At 39.9% G+C, this 24,179-nt stretch overlaps 2 protein-coding genes across 8 annotated transcripts in view; both read left to right on the forward strand.

Moving 5' to 3' along the window:
• Positions 1-6,923: 6,923 nt before the first annotated feature.
• Positions 6,924-17,820, forward strand: hdr (hematopoietic death receptor). Of its 5 annotated transcripts, none has more exons than XM_061278456.1 (11): positions 6,924-7,065; positions 9,622-9,769; positions 9,929-10,057; positions 10,150-10,261; positions 10,352-10,455; positions 11,775-11,858; positions 12,112-12,192; positions 12,296-12,324; positions 12,423-12,656; positions 14,673-14,709; positions 15,770-17,820. In XM_061278456.1, the coding sequence occupies exons 1-11, from the start codon at positions 7,048-7,050 to the stop codon at positions 16,066-16,068; spliced, it is 1,275 nt and encodes a 424-aa protein (XP_061134440.1). In that variant the 5' UTR covers positions 6,924-7,047; the 3' UTR covers positions 16,069-17,820. The 5 variants fall into 5 exon arrangements, with proteins under 5 accessions (XP_061134440.1, XP_061134443.1, XP_061134444.1 ...); XM_061278459.1 differs by having other exon boundaries at positions 12,423-12,494; XM_061278460.1 differs by lacking the exon at positions 12,423-12,656.
• Positions 17,821-21,972: 4,152 nt separating this feature from the next.
• LOC133154564 (lysosomal membrane ascorbate-dependent ferrireductase CYB561A3) overlaps positions 21,973-24,179 on the forward strand; it is a 3,508-nt gene continuing 1,301 nt past the window's right edge. Inside the window, exons 1-4 of one of the 3 annotated variants that reach the window (XM_061279379.1) lie at positions 21,986-22,128; positions 22,287-22,529; positions 22,725-22,929; positions 23,535-23,743. In XM_061279379.1, coding sequence (XP_061135363.1) covers positions 22,743-22,929; positions 23,535-23,743 — 396 coding nt within the window. In that variant the 5' untranslated portion in view covers positions 21,986-22,128; positions 22,287-22,529; positions 22,725-22,742. Of the gene's footprint in view, positions 22,129-22,286; positions 22,530-22,724; positions 22,930-23,534; positions 23,744-24,179 lie in introns of all 3 variants that reach the window. The other 2 variants (XM_061279380.1, XM_061279378.1) reach the window with 2 other exon arrangements.

Here is a 24,179-nt window from a genome sequence, read left to right on the forward strand (position 1 = left end):
ATTGATTGATGGATGGATGGATGGATGGATGGCTTTATTTCAAACATTTAAAACATGAAGAGGAAAAAAAATAAAATAACACTTTAAAGTCAGAAGAAAAAACAAGCAGAAAAAGCATTTCCCTTGTAGTTCATCACATCACCATTCATAGCACATCTGTTACATTTAATCAGGATCCCCAACATGTTTACAGTACTGTGTAATGGCATGTTTGATTTTTAAAATTAAGAAAAACAATTATAGAATGCAAACAGGTCAAAACCAGGTCCAGAAAGTAAAACCCAGTTTGGACCTTGGACTCAACATCTCTGATAGAATGTTAACTATAGAAACATATGTGATATGTACAGTATATGATTGTCTTGTATTCTATATTTACTTCAATTTCGTTTTTTTGTAAACCATCACTTGCAAACGAGCGCAAGCTGACATATTTAAAAAAGGTGATTTGTGTTGTAGCCGTGAACACCGCTGACTTGGGCCCAATCCCATTCCTTTCTCTTAACCCTGAATCTTTATCTTGCACCTTCCCCTAACTTTTCTTTAGATGGATGCAGACAAGGGTTAAAAAAAATCCCCTCAGAAATTGGGAATGTACTAACCTCGTGCTGGTTGTGCCGTAAAAAGGCTATTTTGCTCTAATGCTGTCTCAGTTTGCTCTATAGCTCGCGTTTACCAACAAACCTTTGGTTCTTGTAAACGTGCAGTTCTTGCGGGAAGGGACATGACGATACGTGGTATTGAAATTGAACCTCCATTTTTGCCACTGGGCTGCTTTCATTTCCTTTAAAGGTGGTGCATCTCGATTGGAGACAACACTGTGTTTATCTGCTCATTGTCACTACACTTGACAAATTTCTCAGGCCACTGATGACTGCCTGTCATTATCATGTTTTACAGAACAGGAAACTGGCAGGATGAATAAGCCTGATGCAAGATTTGTTCCAAATACAACGGCAACCACAGTTAAATTGTTAACAGAAAGCAGTTCAGTGAAAATTATTCCGATTTATAATCGACTTCAGCACACAGCTCTACAGTAGAGCTGCATGTGGCATCTGCTGTCCACTGTGACTTTGGGAAATCATTTTATATTACTCTGCAAGGTAGGCCGATTGACCATGAAACATGAACTACATTAAAAACAAATGTTGCTCGGTCCTCACAGATGGCAGCTTACAACTATGCATGAGACTAAAGGTGATGCCTTGCGACTTTGATATGCCGATCAGGAGCAGAAGAAAAAAAAAAACGTAAACTTGGTAAATTAAACATTATTATTGGCTATTGTTTATATATATATATATATGCATGTGATTTTTTTTGATAATTAAATTTGTCAGTTGAATGAAGACTTTTGTTTGTACAAAGTCTTTTCAGTTGATGGTTGAACAAGCGTGGCGTTTTTTGAGGACTCCTGATAAAAGATTTTTTTGGAAGTACAAGGACTGCACCTAACGCCAGTTTCACGCTTACATGTATGTTAAAAATAGGGAAGGCTCTGTCCAGATCCAGAACTTCCCCTTTAGCCAAGGGACAAAATTCATCAATTTCAAATGCAAATAAGAATCACTTTTCACGTTGTTCCTCTTTATGTAAACGCCCCACTTTAAGATTGCGTAACAGGCAAAAAAACATGATGATTTTTACATTTTGTCTGTAAAACTGAAACTTGGTTCAACTTGTTCCCTTTAGCCATGTGACAAAATTCATCAATTCCAAATACAGGTAATAATCACTTTTCATGTTATGTTCCTATTTACGCAACACCCCTGTTTAAGATTGCGTAACAGGCAAAAAAAAAAAACGTGATGATTTTCATGTTTTGTCTGTAAAACTGAAACTTGGTTGAACAAATGTGGTGAAATTCATCTGAATGCAATGGTAGATTTTAGCTTGGAAAATGGGACTTAAAGATTTCTGCTGTCAATCTTGCCTTTTCACCTTATCACTGAGAGAAAGTTACAGTTCCATGTACAAGTAAACGGCACAGACAAAAATGCGGACTGATATGAAAAGAGGAATGAAAGGTATTTTTGTGCATGTGGATTAAGAGTTCAACCAAATTATTATATTATTATGATATTGTCTACTAGGAGTGTGAACCTGTATACTGTCTCAAGTTGCTAAACTTAAAAAAAAAAAAAATTCATCCAGCCAAGTCCGCCCTACTAGTTATCCATACATTTCTTCTCATGTTTATGCTGTTCACTCAAGACACCATTAAGTTCTATAATGCAAGGTTTATTGTGTGCTAGCTCTGCATGTTCGTCAACAGCCACTGTCCATGGCATGAGTCCATACCGTGCAGTCTGTTCTTTTGTCCCACCCTTTCCTTTCTGGTCACATATCTGCAAGATGCAGACAACCGCTCCTTTGATAATCTAAACTGCCACATGAAAATGATGTTTCCGAAGACTGACATAGAATTTATGATGACTGGCATTATAAAGCACAGTTTGGGCAGCAATTTTGAACTCCCACAAGAGTAGCGATTCTGGCCCACTATAAATAATAGAGTATTTTAAATTAATATGTATGAAAGTATTTGATGGCGCTTATATAAACGTATTGTTTCAATACAGACATAAAAGCCAAGTTGCCACTGGAAACACAAATGTAATTCAGTCCAACTACGGCTACGGATTTCCCAACGCTACGTACAGGCACTCATGGGAAATGTGGTTGACTTCAGGCAAAACACTACCGCTTTTGTCCATATGGCGCCGCCATAAGCAAGGAAAACTGAAAGGTTCCCTAGTGGTGCTTTCACCATGTATGTACTCATTTAGTGTTCTCCATGGATCACCACCTTGCCACACAGTGCTCAGCGGCAGTAGAGACGAGACGGAACCCTTCAGGGTTGACACAGGTGTCAAACAGGGATGCGTCATCGCTCCAACACTATTTTCCATCTTTATTGCTGCTATCCTCAGCCATACAAGCAAGCATCTGCGCCACGGAGTCAAAATCATGTACAGAACTGACGGTCAACTTCTCAACATCAACCGACTCAGGGCTAAAGGTCAAACCACCACCATATCCATCATGGAGCTGCAGTACCCGGACGACAATGCCCTTGTAGCCCTGTCGAAAGAAGACCTACAGTATTCTGTCTGACTTTGCAAAGGCATACAAACAGCTTGGTCTAGCCATTAATATAAAAAAGACCCAAATCCTCCACCAACCACTACCAAACTGCAGTTTGCTTGTCCGCCCACCAAACATCCGACTGGAAAAGGTTGACCACTTCCTCTATCTCGGCAGCTTCCTGTCATCTAAAGCCACCATTGATGATGAAATTGACCATCGCCTCAGCTGTGTCAGTGGGGCTTTCTCAAGGCTACGGAAGTGAGTCTTCGAGAATTGTGACCTCCAAGCAAAGACCAAAATCCTCGTCTACAAAGCTGTGGTCCTCCCCACCTTTCTGTATGGGTCAGAAGCCTGGACCACATACAGCAGGCACTTAAGGGCACTGGAGACCTACCATCAGAGATGCCTCCGGAAAATCCTCAGGATCAGCTGGATGGACCGACGCACCAACACCAGCGTCCTGGAGGAGGCTGGCTTGCCTACCATCACTGCCACCATTGCCCAAAACCAACTGAGATGGATTGGCCATGTCCGCATGCCTGACTCTCGCCTCCCAAAACAAGTTCTTTATTCCCAGCTCGCTGAAGGAAAGCGGGCCCCTTGAGGTCAGAAGAAGAGGTTCAAGGACAACATAAAAGCAAACCTGAAGAAGTGTCACATAAACCTTAAAACTTGAGAAGACAAGGCCGCAGACAGGACGACGTGGAGAAACCTTGTCCGTGACGGCGCCGCTCAATATAACGTTGACCTCCACTATGCCGCTCAAGACAAACGCAGACGCAGAAAGGAGAGAGCGCCCACCAAGCAGGCCCAACCAAACCCACCACCATTACATTCCCCTGTCCACACTGCACCAGAGTTACCAGGTCCAGGATCGGCCTCTTCAACCACCTGAAGACCCACAAAGACCAAGAAGGAGGACCGTCATAGTCGACTACAAGTGACCGCCGATGATGATGACTCATTTAGTATGAATTGAGCCATACACTCAGTTATGTGTCTCTGTAATGTCTCTCCATCCATACTGCTTATCATTAGCATATGGTGGATGATCTAGAACCTCACCCCACTGACTTTGGGGGAGAGGCATGCTAACATCCTGAACTGGTCGCCTCCATTTCAACAGACAAAATTAGATTTTTTTTCTCATTCCCTCAGTATGTTGTAATACTAATAATAGTAATCTGAGATTGGCAGGCGACCAGTCCAGAATGTTACCCTTTCTCTCATTCAGTAAATTTGGATAGTCTCCAGCTCACCCGTAACCCTAATGAGGACAAACAGCATATCCTGTAGAAAATGGATGGAAGATAATAATAATATTCGGTGGCTTGGTGGCGCACTGGTTAGCACGTCCGCTTCACAGTTTGGAGATGGTGATACTTTGACATGAAAAGATGAATGAAACCAACAGAGATCAAAAGACCAGCATTCATTTCGATGTATGTATTTACATCTGCAACTGAGAGCCTACACAATTTAGAAAATAACTCTATTTGCAATCAGACTACCGTAATCTTCAGACTATAAATTGCGTTTTTTTTTCATAGTTTGGGGAGGGGGGCGACTTATACTCAGGAGCGACTTATATACATATATATGGGGGTTTTTTCACTTTTTTGGGCATTTTATGGCTGGTGCGACTTATACTCCGGTGCGATTTATAGTCCGAAAATTACGGTACGTTTTAAATACGTATGTATTCAAACAGTGGTTTTCTATAGGAATCTTACCCAGCACAGCATCAAATCTGTGAAATGCTATACCTGGTTAATCAATAACATCTTTTGCCTCATTGCTGTAATATATCATCAATATTTATTCTGACTAGACATTTCTTTAAAAATGCAGTAACTCTCTCCTAAAATTTTGACTTTTATGGACTTTAACTCTGTAATAAATACTTAAGTCATCAAGACTGGTAAATGGAATAGATTTATGCTACTCTACATTTAAGAGGAAATAATCATGTCCGAAGCCTCACATTCAGAGATTTCTACCAACATTGTGAGAAATCTTTAACATGAGCAGTGTCTTCATATACTAAATTAATTATGGTTATTATAATAACCAATTGTGAATAATCACATAAAGGAAATTTGAGCAAATGTGTCATTTCAGAAGTGGGTAATTATCGCATTAATCCATACCCAAGAAGTAGCTCTTAAAGGTTAGAGACTCTTAATCTAAAACCTTCCACTTCTGCCCCCTGACGATTTGATGAGGCCATTAATCTTATCTTGCTGCTCAATGAAGGCTCTCCCTAAAAATTTGGTTGCTTTCACATAACTTCAATTGGTATTTCTGTAGATTTCTGAGTTTGTTTTGCTGTTGCCATCGTACATTACATTAGTAAAGATTAATGAGGCCATCCCAGAAAGTACAAATGAGAGTCAGAGTCTTTCTTTCTCTTAACCCAGGTAGCCTTTCCATTATTTTAACAAAGTACAATATTTATGACAATATAAAACTTTGTCCCACTATTATTTGTATTCCACCCATAGACGGCTTTCTGGCTTTCATGTTGTTTGCATCCCTATAACAAGTATAAATGTCCTTCCAGATAAAAGTAACAAATCAATAAGTAAACTAAAACATCTTTTTTTTTAAATATTGCTTTAAATAATACATTTAAAAAACATAATAAATGGTACAATAGAATGATCAGTTTCTATGCTAAAAGACTTCTTAAGACATATTGACTCTTTTAATATAGTGTATTGTGTGTCTGGCCCTACTCAAAAACAAAGATATACTTAGATCTTGTCCTTCTTTTGGTCTACAGGTCATTCATCAATTCCACTCAGCCGGTAAATGGTTAAGCGGTTAAAGGATACCTAATTATTTGTATTATCTTGTTTGTTTGTTTGTTTGTTTGTTTGTTTGTTTTATTGCATGGCTTTATTATCCTAACTAATTATTTGAGAAAGTAAGCAACTAACATCACGTATATGCAATTACTTGGGCTTGTTTTATTCTCTGAGAGCAAAGTCACAACATAGGTTCCTCTATGACCGGAACAATATAATTATAAAACAATATAATAAAGTTTATAATATAGTTCATTCATTAAAATAACTCACTGTAGAAAATAACCAAGGTGATCAGAATAATGTTAGAGAAGCTTTAATGGTAAACCAGTATTTGAAATGTAATAATTTGAAATTAGATCAGATAAAATAAAAAGGTGGCGGCTCGGTGGAGCACTGGGTAGCAGGTCCGCCTCACCTTGGGTGTGGTGGAGCCTATCCAAGCTGACTTTGGGCAGTAGGAGGCGGGGGACACCCTGAACTGCTTGCCAGCCAATCGCAGGGTACACAGACAAACAACCATTCACACACACCTAGGGGGAATTTGGAGTGGTCAATCAGCCTACTATACATGTTTTTGGTATGTGAGAGGAAACCGGAGTGCCTGGAGGAAACCCAGGCATGGGGATAACATGCAAACTTCATTCAGGAATATTTAAAATACTATGTTAAATTAAAAAAAAACATAAATTTTCTAGTGGTTCAAATCTTCCTAATCACATTTCTACTATGCTTCCCACCAGTTTTGAATACCTCATTGGCAGGCCAAAGAAATTCCCTTACCTATCACGCCGCACACGACCCCAAGAAGTGGCTATTGCAGTTTTGGGATTGGGGGCGCTGGTAAGAAATGCCCATCCTGTGTTGAATACTGGTATTACATCTTTCAATAGCTCACATTTTTATTTTTAGAAATTAATTGAGGGCCACTCTGAGTGGGGGCAAGGGCCGTATGCGGCCCACGGGCCACCAGTTATCCACCCCTGCGCTATTTCATCACCCCGGTCCGCTTTCTCCCCGCCCCCGTTGACTGACGTAGGAGCGAAGACAATTTAGTCCCACCTGCGAATTTCCTTGTCAGTCTGCCACAGCGCGTCCGCGGAGCATGTTCGTGTCTGCTGGACTATCATAAATTCACCGAAGAATGAATAGATTCCCATTTGTAAGTTTTCGCCACTCTTTCTTGGGATAAGCGGCTTAAAGACACTTTTACTCGACAATATTGGAGCATATTTTGTTTAACATAGCGCGTCGTAAATGCTCGTCCTGGCCGCCAGTCGGTCTGTATTCTCGAAAGAGAGGAATAAGTACTTGTTTTTTCTCTGACGCTACTCTTGAGTGTGACAGTTAAGATACCGGGAAAAGTTTTATAGTTTTTTCCCCCGGTGATCGTGTCTAACTGTATAGTTATTTCAAATATGTGTGCTGGAAGGAGTTCGTTAACACCTCCATGTCAAAATTTGCCCGTGAAGACATGTGAAATTCTTCACCGTAACTCGTTCAAGTTACCCTAATTTACTCCTCAAAAGTGATTCGATAGTTCCCACTTATGGTTTCTTGTGTGGCATTATGCACGGCATTTTGACCATCACGCGTTATTTATAGGAATTTGTGAATTTTATAAATGCCACCCCACATAATTAGGTCCACTTCAACCTGTGAAAATATAATGATCTCCAAAATTGAGTAAAATACAGACTTTGAAAAGTTCTCCTCATTAAACGACAAGTGAGCGCCTGGCTTACATCCCAAAAAATCCATTTGGCATGATTTTGTTATTTGGGGTGGTTGAAGTGGGCATAAGTAGAAATTTTAGTGAAGATCTGTTTTCTGATGTCAAGCACCATTAAGCTTTTGCTATGGATAGGATAACCCTTTATGTCCATAATATTAAAACTATTGTAAGATTGGTCACATAATTTCTTTATGGAGATGAAAAGGCTGAATCTAAGGCTAATAAAATTCAAAATTTTAAAACGATTAGTCTAATATTTTCAGGTTAAAGTTTGCGTGAGTAGAGAAGTGCATATGAACTTAAATGGAAAGTTTGCAGTTGTCACATGACATGACAGGAGTACATGATAAATATCATGAAAGCGGGGGGAAGGCACCTTTCTCCAGCCCAATCTCGTGCCTCAGTAGGTACCAGATCTACTCGGGTGTTCGGTTGGGCTTGGGGGCCTGCGACTGTTGACTTATGGACTTATGATCGTTTTGATTTATCGTCATTGTGCACCAGCCAAACCCAAACGGCCTACAATAGTAAACCTTCAGAGTTGCCCCTGTTGTGCAAGAAAAGTAATGCGTCACCATTGGAATTATTTCAGACCAGACCAGATAAGGAGCTGTAAGTGGAAATGGAAGGTTGAACAGAATTCTTTTGTAAACTTTTGCTTAAACTATCACTCAGCCTGGTACTGCTAATCCTGTTTGCGCAATATATTGATTATAAAAGCCAGGTCCTTCATTAAATCTCACTGATCCATGTTGTGTTGACACGAGCCATGTAATTTTCTGCTTTTTTTTTTTGTACAAACTACAAAATCAAACAGAATATGAATAACATTGAACATTTTCTGTGCTGTCTAGTTCAGGCCATTCCTATTGGAAGGATTTAAGCTGACGTACAGCGCAGCTCATTGATTGGTCAATTAGTGGGCAAATTGTAACACGTTTAATATGTATACTTGAGAAAAAAGGCGAGTGGGTGGATTTTCTATTTTGTATTCATGTAGTGCCACAGGACCACTTTTAATGTTGTTCCTTGTTTCAAACTATTTCAAAATTTGCAGTGTCAAATGTCCAAAGTTAAAAAGCTAAAGGCATGACTGAAAGGTAGGCTTACCTTAGCCTTCTGTGAGCCTCCCCTCTCCCCTCCCACTCCGTCGGTAAAGTAGTAACCTCAGCCTTTGCAATTACAAAATCACATTGTCATACTGCGATGATTTTGTAAATGCATGACAATTTAATGGCAGGAGCTGGACTGCCGCGCCAAGTCTATTTTAGCGTGTCTGTGACGCTGCGCTACGCCTCAACGTGTTGTAGCGTACTGTGCTGCATGCCCCTTGCGCATCTGGACCCAAAGTAGATTTTAGATGAGCTAAAAGTAGTTTTAACTTGTGGCACAGGTGGTGGGATGTGATTTTGGTAGATTTAAATGAGACCCAGGCAGAAATATTCTAAGGTCTGTGGATGTGTGTGGTGCATGTATACTGTAAACGCACATGGTCCTTGCCAAGCTCTTTCACGGACACCACCAAGTCAATTTCTGCTTCCATAATGTTAAGGACTGTGTGCACTTTAAGTACCCTAATTTTAATGAGGATCAAAGAAGCCGCTCAGATACGCCGGAAGTCGGCTGAAGTCCATCCCACTTTTGCTGCTTCTCTGTTGTGGGAATTGAAAGAAATCAAATGTTTCCAAAACAGACTCTAAATTGCCCCATAGGTGTATTTGTGAGTATGAATCATTGATTGTCAAGATGTGCCCTGTAAGGTGCCGGCGACTAACTTGCGCCCTGACACCCAAGGTCAGCTGGAATTAGAAGCTGGCTCACCCATGAGGATGTAAATATTCTCAGTCATCACTGTTGTTTATTTTACTTAAAATAATCTGAGGATTTAGTGGGACATTGAATGAACATTAAACAATACTGGGAGGCAACCAAACATATCCATTTCACTGGCTGAAGAGGTGTGTACTGTCTGTTTCTCCACAGGTCATTTCTATTTTGATTGGTTTGTTTGCATCCACTGCCTCATTTCCTTGGGCTGACCTCGACTTGTATATCAGGACCCAGCGGGAAGTCCGCTGCAAAGATGAGGAGTACCGCAGCGGCAACATCTGCTGCTTAAAGTGCCCAGCTGGTAAGGCAAATGCAGTCTTAAGTGTCTTAGCCCATTGACACCGTAGGCTTGGCTCTCACAAATAAGAAGTCGCAATTGGGATTGTTGACGCTTTTGTTTATGGGACAAATTTGAGGTTGATGCATCTTTTAAATGGTGACAGTTTTGTGCCTGTTTCAGGTACCCATCTTAAGTCGGCCTGCACTACGCCTGGTGAAGTGGGGCAGTGTGAGGAATGTGAAGATGGAACACACACTCAGCATGCCAATGACTTCACACGATGTAGCAGATGCACCCTGTGTCGTTCAGGTATATTGTGCTTGGTGAACTGGCAGAGAAGAATGATGAGGATAAATTCCATGACACGAGGTCTTATTTTTATTCTTATTTTGTGGTTGCAGATCAGGTGATTTTCCGGCCTTGCAGTCACACTCAAGACGCTGAATGTCACTGCAAAGCAGGAGGTTTCTGTGACCCTGAAGAAGCATGTGAGACGTGCATAAAGTGTTCAAGGTGAAGATGTACACTTTCCTCATTCATGACAGATAAAAGTTGTTTCTTTCTTTGCTTCAAATGTTGTTTGCCTGCCTCTCTCTGAATTAGTTGCGAGAAGGATAAAGAGGTTGTTCGGAACTGCACTGCTACCTCCAACACAGAGTGCAAGGAAATACCAACGCAGTCAAACTCTTCCTCAGGTATCGTAGAAGGTAGGTTTAATTGCCTTTCTGAAGGCAACAAACTTGCATTACGTATTAGGTCTAAAATGTACAGAAGTGGATAAGAGCCAGTGAAGGAAGAAAGAGGTTGGCAGCATTCTCACTTTTAATTTTAGAATTCTGACTTTTAAAGTGAGGGTTCTGAGATTAAATCTACTCATTCAATTCTAAGATCAAGTAAAAAAAAAAAAAAAAAAAAACTCACTTTAAAGAATGTAGTTGAATCCTCCCTTTTTAAACAAGAATCCTGCCAACCTTTTTTTTTTCTTTTTTCTCTTCACTGGCATTAATCCTCCTCCTTGAATGTCAGCTTTTGCATGTTTGAAATTAGTTTTAATATACCGTATTTTCCGCCCTGTAAGGCGCACCTAAAAACCTAAATTTTTATCAAAAGTCAACAGTGCGCCTTATAGTCCGGTGCGCCTTATATATGGATCAAGTGATGAATTTGTTGAGCCATACTGGTTGTACACAGTGCTCATAGGTACATAGGTAAGTAGTACCAATGCGTTAGAGCAAACTTTAGTCAGTTCTGATCATTTTATAGGAGATCGTTTGAGAAACGCGATTGTTTACACTTTGCTGAGGCTCATGGGAGATTGTGAGCTGAGGGTCATGGGTTTTTGTGGATGGCTAATGCTATAACGATAGCTGCTATACGCGCGAGGCTATTTCATGTCAAAATAGGCTGCTCTGTTCATGTTTCGAGTAAATCTACAGATCAAAAAGGAAAGGGAAACATAGGTAAGTAGTACCAATGCGTTAGATTGAACTTTAGTCAGTTCTGATCATTTTATAGGAGATCGTTTGAGAAACGCGATTGTTTACACTTTGCTGAGGCTCATGGGAGATTGCGAGCTGAGGGTCATGGGTTTTTGCAGATGGCTAATGCTATAACGATAGCTGCTATACGCGCGAGGCTATTTCATGTCAAAATAGGCTGCTCTGTTCATGTTTCGAGTAAATCTACAGATCAATACGGAAGGGAAACATAGGTACGTAGTACCAATGCGTTAGATCGAACTTTAGTCAGTTCTGATCATTTTATAGGAGATCTTTTGAGAAACGCGATTGTTTACAGAGGGCTCGTTGGTTATTGGCTAGTGCGTGCATACCGCAACCCTACTCAACCTCAGTGTGTTGCAGTAAAGCTTCTATTTTATGCGCCTTATAGTCCGGTGCGCCTTATATATGGACAAAGTTTTAAAATGGGCCGTTCATCGAAGGTGCGCCTTATACCCCGGTGCGCCTAATAGGGCGGAAAATACGGTACTTCATAATGACTGATTGGATTTTCCCCCTCCCCATAGGAGCTGCTGCGTCCACTTTAGCCCCGCTTTCTCTACAGACTCGGACCCCCAACACAACCCACACATACCATCTTTTTACCTGCGGTGAGGGGAGATAAAACGCACTATAAGTCGCACCGGAGTATAAGTCGCACCAGCCATAAAATGCCCAAAAAAGTGAAAAAAAAACATATGTATATAAGTCAGTCGCTCCTGAGTATAAGTCGCCCCCCCACCCAAACTATGAAAAAAAACGCGACTTATAGTCCGAAAATTACGGTATATATATAACCTTGTATCAGTATCTATTTACCATGGTGCTAATGTTGTCCTCTTTTTCCCTCCCACACCCACGCAGCCATTGCCATAATTGTAAGTGTGTTGGTGTTAGGAATTGTCGGTGCATGCATTTTCTGCTGTATGAAGAAACGAGCAAGAGGTAGATGCAACACAAAAGAAGTTTCTTAAACAAATGGGTGCTCTACTTATCTTGGTTTCCAAATTTGGTTTTGATTTGAATTAATCTTGCATCTTCTCTTTAGGTTCTGTTGGAAATGAGTCTAAAGCAGAGGTAAGTTTCATGTCAGCATTAAGTAAGAGTAAGAAGGAATGCTAAAATACATTTCAGGATATGAAGCAGGTGTGTTGAAATGTGTTCTTAAACTACAGCTGCACGTGCAGGACGGGAGAAATGAACAAACCCAAAGGGGATGCTCTGGTCTCACCTTTGCTCAGTCACTGGTGAGAGTTCAAAGCGCATCAGCTACGGTGGATGAGTGTCAAGCGCTGTGTGAAAGCCGCAACAGCTCTGCCAGCAGCTCCCAACAAAATCTAACCAGCCTGCCCCCTGCCCTTGCCACCCTTGCCGCCCCTGCCCAACGACCCTGTCAGCCCGATTTGAGGGTGAGAGCAGACCTGCTTCGTTTAAACTTCTTGCCATTTCTCTCTGCCTCTCACCTCTTCATGCCTTCTTGTTCTTCCACCTTTTTCACAGGCCTCTGCAAAATCTACGTTTTTATTTTAATGTTGGGTTTTCAGAGGTTAAAAAGGTAACTTTGTTTTCCAGTTCAGAGAGAATGAGATTGAAATATTGTAGAGTGTGAAACTTTCCATCACATCCATTTTATGTTGCACTTACTGTCGTTAGATTCAAGATTCAAGAGTTTTTTATTCGCCATGTTTGAGCGTGCCAAACAAGGAATTTGACTTCGGTAGAGACACACCCTCTGTTCAACATTTAGGTGACTAACAACATTCAGGACATGTGAATAATGGCAAAAACAGTGTAGACAAATTCAAAAAGGTGTGAGGAGCAGGATCGTTAGGGTCGTATTGTGGAGTGTGAATAGAATGGAATGTCTTTAATGACATTGGACAACAGGTACGTATACAACTAAGTTGGGATTGTTGGTGAGTTGCTTTCCATCAAGGTTGTAGTTCCAGTAGTGGCAGCAACAGGCAGGTAGACTGACGTTGTATATGGAATTGCACAAGATATTATACATATTAAGCATTTTAGCATATTGAAAATTGTATTGCACACGTTATCATGTCATATCGGACTGCAAATATAATATTCAAGGAGTGCATATGTAATAAGCGGCACATTGGGGGTACAAGGTTTAGTAAATTGCAGAATGGATGGTAACAGAAGTGCGTTGGCAGTTTTTACTTTCGGTTTATTTGATTGATTGATTTTTTTTGCTGTTGTTCAGAGCATTTATGGAAGCTGACTGTAATGAGAACCTAAACCTTTGGTTTGCACTTAGTAATGACAAAAAAAAAGTCATGTCGAGATTATTCACACACTCGCAACGTATTTAGTTCACAGGGAATTGGGTCTCTTTTAGCTGGACATGACGTGGCAAGAGTCGAAAGCATTGCATTGCAGCATTTCTATTATTCATGCTGTTTTGCAGTTTAAACGTACTCCGAACAAAATGTGGTTGATTAGAATGGTACAAAAGATCATTTCCTCTAAATTGTCCGTTATGACCGCAGACGTGTACATATACTAGTAATATAAAGAAAAAGATTTTAATCTGTCACAATAGATTATTTTGACACATTATTTTAAATGTACCATCAAAATATAATCATTCATTCCCTCCAACAAATCGTGTGGTTTGTGTGTGTGTGTGTGTGTGTGTGTGTGTGTGTGTGTGTGTGTGTGTGTGTGTGTGTGTGTGTGTGTGTGTGTGTGTGTGTGTGTGTGTGTGTGTGTGTGTGTGTGTGTGTGTGTGTGTGTGTGTGTGTGTGTGTGTGTGTGTGTGTGTGTGTGTGTGTGTGTGTGTGTGTGTGTGTGTGTGTGTGTGTGTGTGTGTGTGTGTGTGTGTGTGATCTGTCAGAGGCTCGTTGTGACGTCAAAGTGCTTACAATTTGGCATTGTCTAAGTCGTCTGCATTAGCCCTTTGAGTGTTTAGACTTATGTGATCCTTTTCTCTTTATTTGGCACAAATTGTTTAACTCGTTCAAGAAAGCATATTGAAGAGTTTAGTATTTAATATAACAATTTGATCTGTCTGGCTGATTATTCTACATTATTCCAGGCGGTTTTGAATTGCTTGACAGAAAAAGTCAGGGGTACTGGCTGTTCAAGCTAAATTGGTTTCAAGTTTTGGAGGGTGACCAATCTCCATTTTACAATTTTTAAAATCTTAATAGCTGTAACGGGTTTTGCACATTTGTCTGTAATGGCAATGGCCTGAGTTGTTGGTGCTGCTGACAAACTGATGAGTCACCGGCAGCTGCCAAATAACAGGAAAAGGGCGTGTTAATCTCAACATTGCTTGTGTTACTTGACAGCAAACATTTTTTAACCTGCTTGGAAAATGAATGCTTTCATCTTTTATGGCTGTGATGTAATAATATACTGTAAATGATTTATTGATGAATTGACTACCTTGTGTCGTTGTTTAGGAGGATGAGCCTTTTCCCGAACTGATTCCTGTAAATGGTAAGTCTTTGCAATTAATTTGTGTTATTCAATTACTGTTGTTACTTAATGTCAGGAAACCTGTAGTTCAACTTGATTAGTCTCACCCAGCAGAAACTCTCATTGTGCCGACATGATGGCCAATGATCTTTATCAAGTACCTGACTAAGTTCAGCGGAATCTTTTTTTTTTTTTTTTTTCAAGAGCAACACAAAATTAAACGTAGTAACAAATGTGCAACATAATATACCCCATGAATATCATAAAACAACTTATTTAATTTTATCCTTTGGCTCAATAAGAAAGTACATTATCAAAATATAAACATATACCGTAATTCCCCGACTATAAACTGTACCTGAATATTAGCGACACCAGCTAAAATTAGGGGGGAATCCTGTTTTGTTCATATATAAGCTGTTCTCGACCATAAGCCGCAGGTGTTTTAAATGAAATGTCCTCATTTCCATTACCTGTATTATCAAGACAAATCCTCTTACAATATCATAAAAATAATGAAAACTACTTGCATAAGCTGTACCGGACTATAAACCGCAGGGTTCAAAGCTTGTGCCACTATTAGTCCAGATGTTACGGTACTAAATAATGATATTTAAATGGTCAATTGGATTAAAATAATTCCAATTATTTATTTCTAATTTGTCAGGACTTGAGTTGTCCTGGGTCTGTGTTGGAGGCATGATTTGTCCTGCAGTACTTGCCAAGAAATGACTCCAGCTAGTTAGTAGTATCTGAAGACATGCCACATGGCCCAAGACTAGCTTCTGATTCATTATACAGAAAATAAATCCCACATGAGCAGTGATTGGGAAGTTCTAAATTGCAGCATATTATTAAGTCTTATCATTTGAGTGTAGTTAAGGTATGTATTCCTTTCATGACCATTTTCTTTCATAAAACGCTCAAAATGTGAGAAAACAGTCTTTAATTCAAACCTGCCAAACCAGTAGCGGGTGATCAAATGTATTGTCTTGCGTTCTCTAAAATAGACAGTTAATTTGGAAATTGTGAAGGTAATCTGTTTATGATGTGACAAAGCTTTGTACTGTTTTGTTTGCAGGTGTCGACTCTCTCAGGAAGTGTTTTGAGTATTTTGAGGAAGTGGATATCGACTACTACAAGAGGTTCTTCCGTGAACTTGACCTGCACGGCAATGTGATCAGAAGCAAAGATCAACTTACCTACGAAGACAGGATTCACGAGTTACTGAACATTTGGGTTGAGAAGGAGGGCAAAGACGCAAGTTTAAATGACCTGCTAAAAGCATTGCTTAAGTTTGATCAAAGACGAACAGCTGAGACCATCAAGGAAAAAGCCCTGGAAAATGGTCATTATGTTTTAGCAAGCAAGTCATTTTAACTTGTTTGAAGTTACTCCGCACCCGTTTGATTGTATTATTAGATGCGGTGTATAGTTTTGTGCACTTGACTGCATTGTAACAGAAGCTGTATGTCTTCTGAGCCTTTGAAGACATGCACAGGTATAGTTATCCTGCATGGTACTGAAATGGCGCTGCAGTCTTTTCTGCTGGTTTGATCACACTGAGCAACAGAACAAATATGCGTGGAGTGGGGTGAATGCATTTCAGCTTCAGCTTCAACTTGTACGCAAATGTCTGTTGAAAGTTTTTCAATGAACTATCACAAGTATTTTGTTCATTTTGTATGATGACTGTGACATTGACTTTTAGATGCCTCAACTGGGGCCAGTCAAATGAACACGTGGTCACTGGATTAAGCTGCAAGAGGGAATTTTTTTAAATTTCCTTTCTTGTGAGTTTTATGGGAAGTGGACAAAGTTTTACATTGGCTTTTGTCTCATAAAATCTTGGCTTCAATTACTGCTAGTGATGGACAAAGGTGAAATTACATGTATGCATCATGGCCGTTTCACCGAATTGTGTCCGTTACTCCAGTCACCTGAAACACACCTGATACATCAGCAAGTTTTGCGAATGCCGGATAATGAATCTGGTCAATTGTATCGGTGTGTTGCAGTCTTGAGGACCCGACTTCAAAATTCCACAAGCAATGTGGCTTGCTTTTTGGTCAGTATTTTGACTTTGAATATGAAATGTTGCCTCTTTTAACTTGTTCGTTGAGTTTAGAGCACATATTCATACGCAAGAGATGAAGGAGGGAAGTTTCTCAATGGGCACTGTGAAGACTTTTGTGACGCTGCTTTAAGTAGCTTTGTTGAAGGTGTGTTAATGACTCACCCTTTCCTACAATTGTTAAATGTTTTTAAGGGCTTTCAGTGTCAGAATAAAATGTTAAGTTATATCACGCTGCTGTGTACTATGTTGTACGTACAATATCTCTCGGCCAGACGTACTCGCTTCGCGTGACCGCCGCCGCCGATGATGATGATGATGATTTCTAGAGTTTGATGAAATTGCACATTTAAAGTTATTCTATTTATGCAAAGTCCAGACTCGGTGTTAGCTTCATTTTAAAATATTGTTTGAAGCTTTTTGAAATAGTTCTCCATTATTGGATTGTAATTGTTTCATATTTATAACTCTCTTGATTGATTTTCAAGAGCTGTTGTTGAAATGGGCCAATCTGTTTGGCTCAAGAAAGATGTTGAAAACTCTCTTGATTTATTTTCAAGAGCTGTTGTTGAAATGGGCCAATGTGTTTGGCTCAATAAAGATGTTTATAAAATTGTACAATAGACTTTTTTTTCTTTTTCTTTTTTTTAGAGCTCGGAAATCACAAAAGAAATTAACTTGCTTTCTGAATATGACTAATTGTGTCAATAGATATATTGGATATTTGATCTTTGGCTTTAGGTACTGTTTTGTTTTGTTTTCTGATCATACCGATAATTATTAACTGGGGTGTGCCTTAAAAATGAATCTTTAACCAAGTGACTCAACTGTGGTTGGGCATATTGTTCTTCTCCCTGTGCAGCACTCCCTTGCCAGGGCTCGTGCTTAGTGGTTAAACGGGTCTTTTGGTATTTCCCTTGATGTAAGCATTGGTTTATGGGCATCTATAACGATGACTAACTGATTGACTATGTCTCAAGTACGCAAATGTTTTGTTTTTCAAGCATTTACCTGAAATACATTTATTTTTTTTCCCAATAAAATATGTGCCAATTACACAGATTCTCCTATTTCTCAAATGTTTTAATTTTTTTTTATGAATATCCCTCTTTAACAGACATAAGAATCTGAAGTTACTTTTCACTTGCTCATCTTCCTTATGAAAATATTGGAATTTGACTTAACAGACTAAAGTTTATAGTTTAAAATTTATAGTAGCTCGCCAACTGTACTGTTTTGCATTAATGCAAAATGTATGGCAAGTACTGTGGCTGGTGTATTTTTCTTCGTCCAATGTAAAATTAATTATTTTGAGTAATTTAATTGAATTCAATTCACCCATCAATATATCATCAAGAAAGTTGTTGGTCCAATTTGACTACTTGCTACAGCTTCTACTAACCCATATTGGCCAATAGCCAAATAAACAGCAAGTACAGTATCTTTTCATAGAACACAATTGAAGATTTGTGTAAATTAGGATACCCAATCTTTCTCTGCATTACAAAACATCAAAAGTTGTGCACCAATTATGTTTATTCAAGTTCCTGAAAAGGAAACCTGACCTTGTGCACTTTGATTTACTGCGCTAAATGTTTTCAAATTAGACCCTGTCACACAATCTGACATATCAATTGACTCATCACTTCAATAACAAAAGGATTGCATCACGAACACACGCAACCACAAATGGACCAAACTCCAGCTATGGCGTCACAATTTCTGGCTGAGCCGGTTTTAGATTTACATGATAAGGTTGATGGAATTTAATATGCCTTTCTTCCTTGTACAGCACAACAAAGAGTCAGAACTGCACAGACTTCTGGCTGTGGACAAACACGTGTCCCAAAGTCAAACACATTTTATTTTGTTGACGCAGTGGTTCCCATTGGCATTTTGTAGCAGTACCACCATGGATGGTATAATGCAGTGAGGTTCTGTGATCTGGTAGTGTGATCCAGGGCATGTTCTAGTTGAGGTACCAGACAAAGCACAGTTTAGAGTTGACTGTCATGAAGAAAGTATTTTTCAGCATGTTTTCCCTCACACAAATGATGGACACCCCTGAAACCAGGACTTGAGGTGGGCCTGGCACATGACAAGGGCCCCCCTCCCCATGGATTCACCACTTGTGAGAGGGTTCAGTATGAGCTCTAAGTGGCATCCTTTTTCAATCATGATAACGCAACGAGTAATTTTGATGTTTTTAAATTATTTTAATATTTAATATATTTCATATTTTTATATTTCAACTGATAATAGAGTTCAAACATTAAATATTTTGTCAATGATTAATTTGATCATTTCAATATATTTCATGTATAATTACATTTTTAAAACCGGATTTTGCCACTTGATATGGTAACCAAAAATGACAACGTGCTCAAGGGTCAACAACCAATCACAGCTCATTTTTTTAAAACTGGTCCTTCTTGGGGGGGTGACTATGGGCCACAACACACTACTGGGACACAGGGATTGTACTGCAATCCTATCTTTATTTTAACACACTTTTCCAAAGCTTGTTACACTCAAGTCTGCTGGAACACCTCCCGGACTACTCCTCCGCAAATACCACCCTCCCAAAAAAGGAAACTCCGATCATACACACAGTTAGACTGCATTTTGCGCTTGACATGCGCTTAGCATGAAAATATTGGACATTCTGAAACTCAATGAACATTTATAAAATATATTACATGATATCGTCTGGAGGCAGAAAATATTAAACATTCTCAAACTCAGTGAACATTTATAAGGTAGTCACATAATTGTTTTGCATCCCTTAACCTGTGTGTGTGTGTGTGTGTGTGTGTGTGTGCGCGTGAAAGAGAGAGAGAGCGAGAGAGCGAGAGAGAGAGAGAGAGAGAGAGAGAGAGAGAGAGAGAGAGAGAGAGAGAGAGAGAGAGAGAGAGAGAGAGAGAGAGAGAGAGAGAGAGAGAGAGAGAGAGAGAGAGAGAGAGAGAGAGAGAGACGGTGTGTGGGTGTGAAAGAACTTTTGTTTGAGTTTATTTTATCTGTGAAAAGAAGCTTGCAGGTGTTTTCCACCCAAAAGCCAATTTCATATTCTCCCAATTCCTTATGAGATTGTGTCAAAACGTATTTTATGCTCAAGTGGCTTTCGTCATTTCAACCTGGACCAGCCATAAAATCAGACAATGGGAACATTTAGAAAAAAATACAAATATATTCCCTTCAGTCCTGATTATGTAAACAGGGCCCCTCATGAATCAGTAGTGAACAGAATTACGAACTGCCCATAAATAACAAACAAAGATTCCGAATTTTTGTATTTGAACCAGAACGAATCATACGACATTGTCACATTTATTTTATTACAAAGGAATGTATATGTATGTGCGTCACAGGAAATGCTTCTATGTTCGAGCTGGGGTCTTGTACTAAACTGCAGAGGGGTGGGCCTTATGTAAAAGGAGAATTCCTTGAAACATATCTGGAGTTGTTAAATCACATAGAGGATGGGCCTTATCTCAAAGGAGAAATCATTGGACTGAGACAATACTTCTGAGAGCTTCAGGAAGATTCACCTGTCGGAACCGGAAGTGCTCTGCTGCATTTTGGCTAGATGTCGAGGGATGGGGCCGGATCTGTGACATTAGCAAAGTTGGTTTTCTAGCAAGTGAATGAGATGGACTTAAGATTTTCAGTAGGTCATTTTCAGTTTTAACTTAATATTTCTGAATTGGGTATATGGAAGATACAAGAAAGAAAACAAGAAATCTACTAAAATGAGATCTACTAAAATGTAATTTTGAAAAGATCGGTTGTGCAGACCTGGTTAACGCGTCCACCTCACAGTTCAGAGTGTGTGGGTTAGATTTCACCTCCGGCCTTCCCTGTGTGGAGTTTGCATGTTCTCCCCGTGCCTGCGTAAGTTTTCTCCGGGTCTTCTAGTTTCCTCCCACATCCCCAAAACATAGTAGGCCGACTGAACACCTCAAATTGCCCGTAAGTGTGAGTGTGGATAGTTGTTCATCTCTCTGTGTGGCCTGCTATTGGCTGGCAACCAGTTCAGGGAGTCCCCCACCCACTGCCCACTGGGATAGGCTCAAGCACGCCCGTGACACCCGTGGGGACAAGCGATACAGATAATGGATGGATGGCTGTACAGATGTCAAAGTCAAAACTCAAGACGGTGTTGTGAAATGTAATATTTATATTTACATGTTGAAGCTTATATATAGGACACTCCTGGGATGACATCTACCATAGCAAAATTTCTGTTTATCTCAATTTGCTCCATTGAGAGCGTGAGGCTGCGGTGGAGTGGTGAGGCACTTTGTTTCTCGGAAGTGTGTCACTAGACGTCTTCTTTTCACTGAGTTGTCAGCTGCGTCCTGCCTGACCCAGCTGTAACCTGTCGCCTCTTCTGTGGTAAAACATAAGAACAACAAGGCCAAGGAGCAAGCATGTATTGCAGTAATATTGCGGTAAAGCATTGATTAGAGAATGCATGATAACATATAAATATATACATTTTTCTAACAAGATGTGACATTTTAGGTATAAATTATGACCTCTAGTGTAAGATTGTAATAAGTGCATGTGACATTGTGACCTTTTAGGACCATCCATGACAACTGTCCCTGTCAACCAAAAAACACCTGTCTGCCATCAATTACATTTTAATAACAATAAATTGTTTTGGTGGGAAATATGAAATGTTTTTTAAAGGATTTTTTTTAACATGAATGAATCCTATTGGATTTCATTACATAATATATACTTTCTACCCACGTTATATATATTTGTTCCCCTATGAATTGCTGGAGTGAAGACATGTATGAAGTCATAGAACACTGTAATGCAAGGTAAACGGCATCACAAGTGAATCATAATTGTAAGTCTCCATGGCGCCTCTAATGGCTAGAGAGTGCAATTTTCAAGTGTTACATATGTAAAAATTCAAGTACAGCACAATTCAACCTAGCGGGTATTTATTTATACGTTTGCCACCTGATTTATAGCATAAATGGGAGCTTAAGATCAGGGGATACTTTGAGAATAATTGCCAATTTGTTTTGTATATGTGAAGCCCTTTGAGACTGCTTGTGATTTACGGCTATATAAATAAACTTGACTTGACTTGACTTGACTTGACATAACCCTTCTCGTATCTTTTAAACAAAAGGCAGGCAGGCAGGCCGGCAGACCTCTCGGATGAGGTGTCACAGACTGATAGCAAGTCACTCCCAAGATTCTTTGCGCGACCAATGAGGAACTGGTTGCGAGTTGGTAAACAGTCTCAATTCCGAGTTTGCAGTTTGTCTTTCAGAGATTATCTCCAGTACGCATATATATACTACTTGGATATTAGTGTGCAGTCGTTCGAGTGCGAGCAATACGTAAGTACAATGAGTTCGAAAAAAGTTCGTTAAGCGTTACTTGTTTTCACATTACACTGTTCAAAGAGAAACCATACATAGTCTGCGAAATTAAATCGCTTTGTCAAACTCGTTTGCATGTACCCTTCCCCACCCCCTTTTTTGTTTTATGATTTAAGTCGCATAGATGCATCAGGTTGGCGTTTCTACCGCAGACTCTTCACGAACCTCTGATTACTTCACCACTTCAACACGGCCCAGCGTGAAACTGAAACTACTATATACAGAAAAAGCCAAGTGAGAGTTAACTGTAGCACGTGGGTGATCAAACATTAACCAGCGATCATGAGTGCAGGAAATGATTTATTTCAGTTGTGCACTGTAGTAGGTTTGATCACTGTTTCAAAGCAGCTCCTTACAAGGTAAGTCTTGTGAATAAACATCCATCAAATAGCAACTGTGGAGTTTTGAAATAAAAGTAAAACGTAAAGGTAGTGCTAATTGATTTGGCTATATGTTTATTATTATTGTTATTATTATTATGATTACATTCACATTTGACAAGATTGCGCAAAGTGTGGTGACATTCTCACAATTCTATTTTTGTTGTCTCTCAGTGTTCAAGTGTCTCCAGGATGATGACCAATACCTCCTTCTACATATGGTACTTTCTGAGCTTGGGCTTGGGCCTGGCCTGCGTGGTGTGCGTGTGTTTGTGGAACAGCCAGTGGCGTGGTGGTTTTGCCTGGGACGGCTCTTCCCGTCAGTTCAACTGGCACCCGGTCCTGATGGTAACGGGCATGCTGGTGCTGTACGGCAATGGTGAATATGATTTTATTCTTCCAACCTGAGGGCATACAATGTTTCATTTCTATTTCTTGACTCTCATCTTTAATCAGACAGACTATACAGTGATCCCTCGCTACTTCGCGTTTTGTTTATCGCTGCTTCACTACATCGCGGAATTTTTTTCCAAATTAGTAAAACATTTAAAAGTCAAAATGAAACTTCTAAATTGAGGAAATGTGTCTAACCTTTAAGACAATGTAGTATTGCCCCAAATGTTCGTTTAAATTCCTTTAGAAGTCCGTTTTCGCGTATTAGCACCATCGCGACTTAGCATCTTTCCGCTAACATTCTGGTTTGTATTATTCAGAGTTCAAAAATCTCCCTTAGGTTATTTATTTTATTTCTGCATTATGTGTCCGATATTGGAAATCTGGTGATTGATTTTAGAGGGAAAAAGAATATTGACTCCAATTGGGTTACTATCCACAGCCCGGGGCGGACCACCTTTTCTGAGAACAAGCCTCGTTCAATCATATTGCCATCATGTGCTATTGAAGCTGCGCTTGCACTGAGCCCTGACAGGCAATGGACATTGAAGGTGACTTCTTTAATAGAACCTAAAATGCTCTTCCCTGCAGGAGCTGTGTTGTACCGTGTCCCCCTGAATTGGGGAGCGAATAAACGTCCTCGGAAGCTGCTGCATGCTGCACTGATGCTCATCGCGGTGATACTTTCAGTTATTGGACTTTGTGCTGTTTTTGGCAATCACAATGCCTCGAAAATCCCCAATTTATACTCCCTGCACAGCTGGATTGGAATCACCACTGCAGCTCTCTTTGCCACACAGGTACAACTCCATGGCCCGTATTTTTCACACCACAAGTTTAAAAGGCGCAGACTCAATTGCACGGGCTTTTCGGTTCTTAATCCACACATAGGGTGCACCACATTATAGGACGCATGCATGACTTACCGTAAACAAAAACCCCCCAAAAACAGGTGAAAGACAGATCGGTTGTCCTTTATTCTAGTATTTAACCACGTACTCTACTGTACTCAACATTCTAGTTAAACTACCGTACTCAACATTCTAGTTAAACGATATTCATCGCAAATCCATCAAAGTCCTCATCTTCTGTATCCAGTTTTGCGCAAGGTCGCCATTAAACATGACAAGTACCCTCGTCACTGTCTCGCCGTTGTCACGTTGCTCTTCGGCAATGATCCCGGCTTTCCAGAAAGCTTGAATTGTGCCTCGTAAGCATGTCTCTTTGTCGATGCCA

This window comes from Syngnathus typhle, linkage group LG5 (assembly GCF_033458585.1).
Source record: "Syngnathus typhle isolate RoL2023-S1 ecotype Sweden linkage group LG5, RoL_Styp_1.0, whole genome shotgun sequence".
NCBI lineage: Eukaryota > Metazoa > Chordata > Actinopteri > Syngnathiformes > Syngnathidae > Syngnathus > Syngnathus typhle.

Coding starts and splice junctions, on each gene's coding strand:
- hdr (XM_061278456.1), top strand. Junction 10,456..11,774: donor TTCCTCAGGTATCGTAGAAG/GTAGGTTTAATT, acceptor CCCTCCCCATAG/GAGCTGCTGCGTCCACTTTA. Junction 11,859..12,111: donor ATACCATCTTTTTACCTGCG/GTGAGGGGAGAT, acceptor ACACCCACGCAG/CCATTGCCATAATTGTAAGT.